At 36.9% G+C, this 12,458-nt stretch overlaps 1 protein-coding gene across 1 annotated transcript in view; it reads right to left on the bottom strand.

Moving 5' to 3' along the window:
- The window catches only part of dars1 (aspartyl-tRNA synthetase 1), a 62,553-nt gene extending 52,522 nt beyond the window's left edge, over window positions 1-10,031 (bottom strand). The window contains exon 1 of the mRNA XM_039757383.1: window positions 9,835-10,031. Coding sequence (XP_039613317.1) covers window positions 9,835-9,857 — 23 coding nt within the window. The 5' untranslated portion in view covers window positions 9,858-10,031. The remainder of the gene's footprint in view (window positions 1-9,834) is intronic.
- Window positions 10,032-12,458: the final 2,427 nt, after the last annotated feature.

Here is a 12,458-nt window from a genome sequence, read left to right as displayed (position 1 = left end):
GTTATTAGAGAAACTTTTTTAATTGTATTAGTGTCGCTGAAACCTGTTTTTCTGTTCACATGTGTTTCAAGGTACTGGTATTCCCAAATTTCAGTTCTGGGTTCAGAAATGGACTAAATGAACCAGTTTTCTCAAGAAACATGCAAACATGCCATTGTACTGTTTTTTTTTTGGTTTTTTTTTTGCAGAACGAAGGCTATTTCATGTGACAGACTGCCACTCAACTAAAGATTTCATAAAAATGTGTCTATTACTGTCTTGAGAAAAAAGGGCAAACTGGATCTAACCAGTATAGAAAAAAGAAAGGGAAGGCCAAGATGGACAACTGTGTAAGAAGAGAAGGAGATCAGAATGTGTAGTTTGAGAAACAAATGATTTACTGGTCTTCAGGTGACTTCTTTAAATACATACCAAATATTAGTGTCATCTGAAACTGTTTTTTTCCCTTAACTCACAGTCAAAAATAATGAGGTACAAAATAAGCCATCAAATAACAGGCTTACTTGATTCCATTGGTACCTACTGTATTGGTTCACTATATAATATGTTCCAATAAAATGTTAGAAAAGAACAAAATGAAGGTCTGAAAATTCTGATCCTGTACACAAAAAATATACATGGTGCTCTCAGAAAAAAGAAAATACATTTTGAAAACGGCTCATGTGGTAGAATAAGAGCACTAACAAGCTAAAGAGTTACATAATGTGCACATCATTAACAAAAAGAATTGGCTTGTAATTAGTCAAGTGGCTGAAGTGAAAATTATGGCCCTCCAGGAACTGAATTTTAGACCCCTGAGTTAGAAAACCTGTCAGCTCACTCTGCCTCTCATTACTGTTTGGCTGAGATTTCCTCAAACTTACCAATGTGATTTGGGCTTAAATCGGTAAGTAGATTCTGATTAATAAATCTGGCTGTAAAAATCTGTGCATGATAATCCTAATGTGTATTTTTATCACAAATAATTGGTTTCAAAATTGCTGCTTTACTTAATTTTCCACATTCATATCTGAATGAATTAAATATTATAAATAGATTGCTGTGTACTTTATAAAAAAAAAAATCAAACAGCAACAACTGCAGATTAATAAAAAATAAATTATAAAGAGGTATTTTAAAAAAGTCAAAATATGCAACACAAAAAAGCCACATAACAAGTAACATGAAAATATCAGTTTTTAGTATTAAATGAATAAGGGGATTTTACACCTCATGCTAACTATAAATTACAGTTAATTCTGGGGAGTCAATAAATGCAGTAAATTCACGCTCAGAGCCAAAACCTTGTGTTAAGGATTACCACACAAAACAGTGAGGTCTGACATTTTTATAATAAATAAAATAAACGTTAACTTATTTTTCTTTTTTGCAGCTAAATACTGGAAAAAATTATCTGTCTAAATTCTCTAGATCATGGCTAAGCTCACAGTTACAAAAATACATGTAGCTGTAAGTAATGTAATTTATTTAAGTGTAAAGATATGTAATGGATCTCATAATGGTATGTAAGAAATATGTTAAGCAATGAGGAGAATGCAGCTAACAGCTTTGAAAACAGCTTATTATCTTGCCAAAAACAACAGGCAACATTACGATCTTACTTTATTTTAGTGAAACTCTAATTATAAATTCACTATGCCAACTGCCTTACTCCCCTCACAAAGAATCATGCTTCCCATCTAGCAACTCTGGTAATGGATGCTTCCTGTTTTAAATATTAATAGTTATAATAATTTTGCAACACATAGGGATCATCACCTTAAATGCCATTTATAATTTGCACCTGTACACATAAATAATTTTATTTCAACAGTTACTTTAGACTCCATTGTCAACTAAACTGAACCCCTTTCTTCTTGTCAACATTTCCTAGAAACCATTTTATTTCGTCTGTCTGGCAAATCTCTATAAATATGAAAGCAATAGAGTAGGAGTGTCAAACTCAATCTTACTCAAACTCAAAAACAAAACTATATATACACCCAATGAGGGCCAGAATCAGTGGCAGATTCTGAGGGCCTGGGGATCTATATGTACACTTTATTAGGTCCTTTTTTTAACCAAAAAATCACAGCTGATTTTAACAGGCCTGAAAAAGGACACTATGACCTAACAATGTTACATTAGATTTCAAATGCAATGTGTGGGATGTGGCAGCAAGGTTTTTATTCCAACCAATTTTTGTTTTTTAATGGACTCCTAGCCTAATAGAGAAAGCTCTTATTTCACGGGTTTTATGATATGGGGTCAAAGGGAAAATCAATCAAGTCTTGGACTTTTTTGTTACAATGTATCAAGCATTAAATGCTTTCCATTTAACATACTTTAAGTGTTCTTTTCTGTTTTAAATTTAGCTATTACAGTTTTTATTCTCCATTATTTACTAATGAGCATGTTAGTGGGGGTGACACTGAGGTAGCGGTCACCTTTCAGCATTCAGTGTTGTGGAACTAGTATTTTTGGGCACTTTCAGCCACAAGGAGTCACCAGGACCGAGTATGTGAACTACTGCAAAGAAATTTACCCTAATGTAACAGTTAATTAACTCGAATTCCAATCATGCAACCATTAAAAAACGTCCAGAATCACAGATAACTCTAATGTTCATATCAGCAAAATGAATAAAGCATCATCATCATTCTGTCATTACAGCACTGTATTACCATTAGATCGAACTATATCAATTAAAGCTTATTACTGGGCTAAGCTGATTATATTGGGTGAGTAGGCATTACTTTGAATTAAATCTAAAACATTAAAAGCAAAAATTTGTATAAATTGATTTTTTTATTTATACATGTATGTATTAAAATACTACAGTGTTCAGTATTTTTTACCCATGTATTACATTCCAAGTGTAAAAAACTCTGAATGAGGTTGGTCAAAACTTAAAGATATTAAAAGGATTCTATTTATTTTTTGTATTATATACATTATTTTTACAGACATTTTGTGTTTTATGTCAGCATCATTTTAGTCTAACAAATAAAACAATTATTCATTAAACATTCTTGCGCATTGAAAATTAATTGATACTGGTAACATCATGTAAATATACATCCTTTTGTTTAAAATGATTTGTAACCATTAACTATACTACAGTTATACTATTTTAGATATTCCTTTAATTTAGTGTATTTTACAGTAGTTTTTTTTACATGGTACTAGTAAAGTCATTCCTAATTCTTGAGGTCTGGAAAGTATTCACAGCGCATCACTTTTTCCACATTTTGTTATGTTACAGCCTTATTCCAAAATTGATTAAATTAATTTTTTTTCTCAGAATTCTACACACAACACCCCATAATGACAATGTGAAAAAAGTTTGAGATTTTTGCAAATTTATTAAAAATAAAAAAATTGGGAAAGCACATGTACATAAGTATTCACAACCTTTGCCATGAAGCTCCAATTTGAGCTCAGGTGCATCCTGTTTTCCCTGATCATCCTTGAGATGTTTCTGCAGCTTAATTGAAGTCCACTTGTGGTAAATTCAGTTGATTGGACATGATTTGGACAGGCACACACCTGTCTTTAGAAGGTCTCACAGTTGACAGTTCATGTCAGAGCACAAACCAAGCATGAAGTCAAAGGAATTGTCTGTAGACCTCTGAGACAGGATTGTCTCAAGGCACAAATCTGGGGAAGGTTACAGAAAAATGTCTGCTGCTTTGAAGGTCCCAATGAGCACAGTGGCCTCCATCATCCCCGTAAGTGGAAGAAGTTTGAAACCACCAGGACTCTTCCTAGAGCTGGCCGGCCATCTAAACTGAGCGATCGGGGGAGAAGGGCCTTAGTCAGGGAGGTGACCAAGAACCCGATGGTCACTCTGTCAGAGCTCCAGAGGTCCTTTTTGGAGAGAGGAGAACATTCCAGAAGGACAACCATCTCTGCAGCAACCTACCAATCAGGCCTGTATGGTAGAGTGGCCAGACAGAAGCCACTCCTTAGTAAAAGGCACATGGCAGCCCGCCTGGAGTTTGCCAAAAGGCATCTGAAGGACTCTCAGACCATGAGAAACAAAATTCTCTGGTCTGATGAGACAAAGATTGAACTCTTTGGTGTGAATGCCAGGCGTCACGTTTGGAGAAAACCAGGCACCACTCATCACCAGGCCAATACCATCCCTACAGTGAAGCATGGTGGTGGCAGCATCATGCTGTGGGGATGCTTTTCAACGGCAGGACCTGGGAGACTAGTCAGGATAAAAGGAAAGATGACTGCAGCAATGTACAGAGACATCCTGGATGAAAACCTGCTCCAGAGCGCTCTTGACCTCAGACTGGGGCGACGGTTCATCTTTCATCAAGACAACGACCCTAAGCACACAGCCAAGATATCAAAGGAATGGCTTCAGGTCAACTCTGTGAATGTCCTTGAGTGGCCCAGCCAGAGCCCAGACTTGAATCCGATTGAACATCTCTGGAGAGATCTTAAAATGGCTGTGCACCGATGCTTCCCATCCAACCTGATGGAGCTTGAGAGGTGCTGCAAAGAGGAATGGGGGAAACTGGCCAAGGATAGGTGTGCCAAGCTTGTGGCATCATATTGAAAAAGACTTGAGGCTGTAATTGCTGTCAAAGGTGCATCGACAAAATATTGAGCAAAGGCTGTGAATACTTATGTACATGTGATTTCTCAATTTTTTTTATTTTTAATAAATTTGCATAAACCTCAAGTAAACTTTTTTCACGTTGTCATTATGGGGTGTTGTGTGTAGAATTCTGAGGAAAAAACGAATTTAATCCATTGTGGAATAAGGCTGTCACATAACAAAATGTGGAAAAAGTGATGCGCTGTGAATACTTTCTGGTTGCACTGTAAGACCTGGATTCCTACCAGTCTTTTTTTGTAAGATACAGAATTATTAAACACAGTACAAACCCTTTTTCTACTTTATGAACAAGTTGTGACGGATGGCCAGGGCAAAAGAGACAATTAAAACAAAACTGAGGGCTATTATGAACAATGCTGCACATCCTTTCTCTGACACTAACACAGGTTGGATTCATCCAGAAATATATTTTGATAGAAAAAGATACCTTTTTTAATCTAGATATTCTTAAATTGATTTTAAAATATAGCCGGGATGCCGGCTGGATGGAAGGACCGAGGGAGAGACCATATTTAGGACATTATCTCCCCTGAGACACTACAGGGCAGCCGTCCGGCTTGCTATGCCACCACGGATCCCTGAAAGACATATCGGGACTTGTGGTTTGGAATAGCCCTGTTGGGTATTGTGGGTGCCGCAGGTGCGGGCGAGTCCTTGGAAGAACCACTTCCACCACACCTGGAAGTGCAGTCAGAAGAAGGTCAAGAAACACCTGGAGCACGTCTGGATGCAGTATAAAAGTAGCCGCCTCACACCACCAGTCAGGGAGCCAGAGTTGGGAGGTGGAGGAAAAAGCTTGCAAGGAGGAGTGGAGGTGACAGAGAAAGAGAGAAGTTTAAAAGGACTGTGATATATTAGTTGGTGTTATATGTACTGTGCTCTGTATTGGGGAGTAATGAAAACTGCTGCCCCACTTGAGTAAAATGTGTGTTGTTTTGAACTTGTGTCTCAATCGGTCTGTGTCAGGGTTTGGGTAGCAATATGCCCCCTGGTGGTCCACAATGTATATTTACAGAGCACAGCATTGAATCACTAGAATTGCTGCACTTGGCCAGCACCAACACCCGTTTAAGTTTTAAGAAGTCAACAGAGTGGAAACTTTCTATCCGTCTATTATCTTCATGAGGCTGTAACATCTTTGTCATCATGTTAAAACACTAACATTCTCATTTTCACATTTTTCTGTTGGGTCATTAGCAGTTTTAGTTCTAACAGTTAAGCAGCTGTGAAGCACTGTGTTGTGTAACTAAACACAATTAAACATTAAAGATGCATTCTAATGGCTGGTGTAAATGTAATCTGGCTAAACTATGCATGTATATGACTGATATATGAAATGACATTAAAGGAGAAAGCATTCTGTAAGCAAAAGTCTCTAATATTAGATTATCATATGTGAGAACATGATTTTTAACAATGAAACAATAGCTCTGTAATGGCCAGTGTACGACAGAACCACTAAATCAACTAGTTGATAATGAAGACAGGCTCAGATATAGGATACATTTTGATATACTGGAAGTAGTAGTACAGGAGAGAATGATGACAAAATTGATTGCCATTATGAACAATGCTGCTCATCGTCTCTTTGACACACTAACATCAAGGACTTTCAGACAGCAAACTATTCATCCGAGTTAAGTCAAGAAACATGACTGGGGCTCACAGACCCCAATGACAAGATACCTTTATAATGCCTCACTACAACTCTTACTTTTAGCCAAGTCAGAGGTTTTCTTCTTTTTAGTCATTCTGAGGTGTATTTGAGGGGTGGTGTTGCTGTTTATTACATTTCTTCATTTTTGAGCTTCTGTGAGTGCTAAATTTCCCCTTGGAACAAAGAAAATACTATGCATCTATCTAATCAAATTCAGTATTGTGGGGTCCTTAAACCTATTTTTGCAGAACTAGACCCAAGTCAGGAAACGTCCCTGGACAAGACCACGGACTCTGACACACACAGTCCACTGTGGAACCACAAAAGCACTTAATTAAGATGCCTTTGGGAAATGAAAGAAAAATACAGACATTCACTTGGAAAATGAGCAAAGTCCACAGAGGCAACAATGAGCACAGATTTGAATTCCAAATGCTCAATCATGAGGTACCAGTGCAACCAACTACACTATTAAACCACCCATATTATTTTAAAAACTAGAAATGTTTACATAACAACCAATGCTTTATTTAAAATGGTAATCAGAACTGGAAACAGAATTTTGTTTGTTATACACAAAGTATTACTTAAAAATAATTAATAAAACATTACTATTTCTTCTTTTCATAAAGATCAAATCAATTTAATTATTTTATTTCGTCCATTTCTCTTACCTAAACAGGTTATAGAACATTAGTTGAATAAAACGATACTTATGTGATTTGAGACTAAAAACTACATTTATGAAGTGCAAACTGTGTTGTTTACTTTTTATCTAACATAAGCACTTATGTCCCTTTGACATACCAAATTCTCTGCTTAGCCTTATGCTTGTGAAATTGTATTGAAATACTGTAATTAAATAACAAAGCTAAGAATTGCTTGAGGCTATAATAAAAACAAAAATGTAGGAAGTAAAAATTGTACTCATTTACTGTACTAACCAAAAATGTCACTATTTACTTACATTATTATGGGCAATATATGACAAACGGGGCCACAGAAATTTGAAGAATATAACAGAATTCCATATACAGCAATCAACTCAAAGTGGGGTGCCAGTCCACAACATGGCACAAAAAAAATGAAAATAAATAAATAAATAAATAAATAAATCATACGGCAACGCTCACTCATTCTAGACCAACTTGGGCTACCAATGAAGTTAATTTTAATGTCTACAACACACCATACACAACATTCTCAAATTTGTGTGAATGTGTGAAGAAAACCAGCATGCCTGTCACACTTGAGCTATGCAGCAATAAGCTCAGCTGCCTGATTCCAGTATCCTGGGTTAACAATTCACATGTAGTCATTGTCTGCGTAAAGTTTCCAAGTCTCCTCATGTCTGTGTAATTTTGCCTCTCACATCCCCAAACACATGCTGATTTAGTTAACTAGCTCCATGTGATTGTGTGTGATTGGACCATGTGACTGACTGTCACCCTGCCCAAGGCTGCTTCCTACCTTTCATCTGATGCAGATAATATACACCGCCTATAAAATAAAATGAATTAAACAGGTTTAAGAATTTTATGCCAGTCTACGCAGTGGTAGTGAAGAAGTTGTGAAGTCACCATTTGAAGTTTACAATTAATGGGTCAGTGTACATTGCCATCATTACTTATAATGAAAGGCTCTGGATAGTTACCAAAAGAATACGGTCACAAACTGAGATTCTTGTGCAAGGTTTCTGGCCTCATTCTCTGTTATGGGATAATGAACACAGCAATATGGGATAAACTTGGGAGTACAAATATACTGATGCAGATCAAGAACAGCCAGCAAGATAGTTTCGGCATATAATCAGGATGCACCCTGAGCACAACCCTATGGAGATATACAGTACCTGACGTGGCCAAATAAGAGAACATCCACAATACACTGTGTAGATTCTCTCTATTGACTGTCAAGTATCTAGGAACTCCCCAGCCATAGAGGAAGACTAGGTTGCCTGTTCTGTCCAGCTCAGCATTTTGCTACCATGACCACAGCATGATAAGCTAAACGAAAGTAAAGTTAAACACACTTATTTATTTTAAATTTCTGATGATTCTGCTCTAATGGGTGTATTGAAACAGAATATATAAAAATGTGCAGAACTTCATTTTCTTGGTGCAGAAGAAGGAAATGAAAGAACTGGTTACTGACTTTCATTACACCAAAGTGCCTCTAAGCCTGGTCACTATTCGGGAAGCAGATGTGGTGGTGGCACAGTGCTACAAGTGCTTGAGAGACTACATATATAATAGGCTAGACTGGTCTACGAACACAGTCCAACTATAAAGAAAAAGGGAAGGCGAGACTTTTTGTCTCAAGAGACTGCATTCCTTTAATGTGGGTAGTGACATCCTTTACAGTTCTACAACTTTATGATGGCCAGTGTGATTTTCTACACGGTGATGTGCTGGACTGATAACCCATTCAAGTGAGGCTCATTGTATCAGACAAACTAAAAGGGCTGGCTCAAATATGGGACACACACTCTGCCTACTGGAAGTTGTAGCAAAGGAGAGAATGCAAACAAAACTGAGTGCCATTATAAACAATGCTACACATCTCTCTCTGACACACTAACACTGAGGACTTTCACAGAATGCAAAATTCAGCAGAAGTGCGTCAAGAAATGCCACGGGGCTCCTTTATACCAACAGCAATACACTTGCATAATGCCTTACTTTGACTGTGGCTGCCAAGTCAGTTTTCTTTTTTGTAAACATTTTGGTGTACATTTAGGAGGGGCTGTTTATCAGGATATAATATTTATTGAGTTTCTGTAACAATCCAAATTTCTACTAGGGGCAAATAAAACGTATCCGTTATTAAAATCAAACGACCATATTATTAAGTAACGAACTACTTAATGTCATATCCATATTTTTAATATGTAAAACAACTACGTAAAATCAGGACAGACCTGTATTATATGGTGATTTTATGCAGAGCCCAAGTTATAATTTTGGAAAACTTAAACGTAAGGTCTTGTGTAGCGTTACACTGCAGTAGTGTTTTTACAGACACGCTTTAAGTTTTAAAATTGTAAAGGACAGTTGCCAGCAAATATATTAATGTAATGATTACTTTTCGTTTTAACGGTGTGAAGAGTTGTGTTTTTCATGTTGTACATACATTTAAGCCTGGCAAAATAAATGCAATATATCTCGAAATATGCCCTTTAAAAAAAGTTTGGTGAAAGTTTTTATAAAATGTTACATTGGTACTTTAGAATTAACTTAGCGAAGCATGCGTCTTCCCGTAAAACTGGACAATCACATATTTGAAGTCTTGAACTAAAAATAACTTAGGAGTGTTTCATTCACTCAACAGCTGTCACGATTATATTGCCAGCACGTGTTACGGAAACACGTGTTGTTAGAAATGTTATTAAAAACTACATTTTAATTGTAGAACGCCTTAATTTACACATCTTCACGAAACAAAATAATCAAAGAACACTTATTTCCAAGGAGCGTTATACATGAAACACTGTATGATGCAACAGACAGCAACAAAGACATAAGAATACCAGGAAACGACTTAAAGATTTAAATCTCCTTACCCATTATTCTCCTCTTTAGTCATTGTGTGCTCTTCAGTTTAGCTTGCTTTACTGTTAGATCTGCAACTGTAAAATGATCAGAATATAGTTTTTACAATAAGCCCACGTTTACGGATCCAAGCTTAGCGGCGAAAGGAAGGACTTATTTTCTTGAGCACAAAATCGAAAGCCGCTTCCGACTTTCCGGGAGGGTACGTGGATCTAACAGAAAACGTTCCGCTACGGAAAGGAAAATCACAAAACACAGCAAGGAAACCTGTGGCCATTTGAACCTTTATTATTTGTATTAATTGCTTACTTCTCTGTAAAAAGTGAACTTCACGAATATGTAGAATTAATAAGTAGAGGATATAAAGTAAAGTCTCATTAAAGCGTGCCCTCCTCTGCCATTTAATGGAATATTTGTCATTTATTCTCGCAATTGTTTTGTAGCTGTGCAGTCTAATTATGTAATTTTCGCGATCCGGTCGAGACAAAGCATATCCCTCTCTAACAGAGTTTTGGGTGGGGAGGTTTCTGACTTGGGCGACACGAATTGTCCATTTGCACCACCAGATTCCTGGATTCAATTCCAGGCATTGGGTTTTCGCTCACATCGCAGCAACGTTTAAATTCGGTTATCCGCCGAGTTTAAATTGATTTGTGGTGGGTGTGGTGCTGTGGGGTTAGTATTAGGTCCCTTGTGATCTTGTATCGCAATACTCCACTTAAGAGAATGGATGATTGGATAAAAATTATATACTGTACCTCAGAATATATACGTTTAGTTGGGAGGTATTTTCTAACCCCTCAGTACCTGGATTTGCATGATTTGCACATTTATGTGCTTAACAGGATCTTTTATCCAAAGCGACTTACAAAAGAGAGCGACATAAGTCAGTCATAACATCAGTCTGGGGACCTTTTGGGAGCAGGTGTTACATGAGAAATTTACAAAACGAAATGCAAGAAATTCCTAGGTTACGAAAATCTAACAGCTAATATCAGTTACACAGAAATGTATCAAACAGGAAAGTTTTCAAATGCCGATTAAGCACAGTGAGCAAGTTATTCCACCTGCTTTTAGATGTTAGGCAGAGGTGACATCATCAGATGCTGTTTGCCAGTAGACCTGAGTGGGCAAGAAAGAGCATAAGATCTCACAAGTGTCTCCATATACAGGCACCAACCTGTGCAATACTCTGTTGGCAAACATCAAGGATTTGAACTTAATATGTGCTGCTACAGGGAGCCAATGTAGTGATCTGAAAAGAGAAGGGACATGTGCCCACCTTGGCTGGTTGAACACTAGATGTGCTACTGCATTTTCAATCTTCTGCAATGGCTAGTTAATACATAGGCTACTGGTACTCCTGCAAGCAGAAAGTTATAGTAGTGCAGATGTGACTTGACCAAAGCTTGGGCCAGGAGTTGTGGTGTATATATAAAAAATATGAATTTCCCCTTGGTATTAATAAAGTATCTATCTATCTATCTATCTATCTATCTATCTATCTATCTATCTATCTATCTATCTATCTATCTATCTATCTATCTATCTATCTATCTATTCTGTCAGATACATTCTAATCTTGTGGATCCAATATAGAGTGAATCTGCATGACCAAGTGACAGTTGCAACATAGCCAGTGCAGTGCTTATCATCCATCACCACTCCAAGGCATGTACAGATTTGGCAGGTATTCAGCAAAGTGAGCCAAAATGAACCAATATGAGTTGCTCAATAGACAGACATGCTGGGATAACAAAGTTTGTCTTTGCCAGGCTGTACTGGAGATGGTGTTGGGCTGGGCAGTCTTGTGGCCTTGGAACCCCTGCAGATTTTGGTTTTTTTTTCTCCAGCCCTCTGAAGTTTTTTTTTGTCCTTCTGGCCATCGGACCTTACTTTATTCTTTGTTAATTAGTATTGCCTAATCTTATTTTTATATTTTTTATTTATATGAAAACATGCTATATAAATAAATGTTGTTGTTGTTGTGTTCTTTCATCACTGTAGACAAATATAACTAGACCAGAGAAAAAGTGTGACTGTGAATGAGTCTCAGGTCAGATTAAAAGATGACATTTAATGCTTTTTGAGTCATGTCATTTGTTTTTTTCTTTCCACGAAATATGGTATAAAAGCAACATTATTAACAGCATTGGGTGACAGTCCATTGGAGGCCACACTAATGCACTCACTTTAATTAGAAGAAGCATCTCTTAAATGGGCATACATTAAAACTTGTGTTAAAACACAGCAAATACCATCCACTATTATTCATCTCCATCAAAAACTTGATAATTATACTCTACTGTACACAAGTGCTGTGTCTGCGAACGGCATTCTTCAAGCTGATTTTTTGCCCTTGTCCTTTTGGACAGTTTAACACGTGTGTAGATTTAATGCATTTGTGGTTGGTAGAATCGTGGTGTGCCTTTGAATTTTTTGTGTTACAAAAAATGTGCCACCACAGAAAAATGGTTGGAAAACATTGCTATACCTACACCTTTGCTTCAGGCACACATAAAATTCTCAATAGCTGCTGTCTCACTTAAAAACAAACACGGTGCATTACTTGGATCGTTAATATTGTGTTCTTTGCATACATTAGTGAAGATAGTACAAAATACAATAATTGGTA

Source organism: Polypterus senegalus, chromosome 6, assembly GCF_016835505.1.
Source record: "Polypterus senegalus isolate Bchr_013 chromosome 6, ASM1683550v1, whole genome shotgun sequence".
In the NCBI taxonomy this organism is placed as follows: Eukaryota; Metazoa; Chordata; class Cladistia; order Polypteriformes; family Polypteridae; genus Polypterus; species Polypterus senegalus.
The sequence above is the reverse complement of the archived record's forward strand: the minus strand, read 5'-3'. Positions and strand labels throughout refer to the sequence as shown.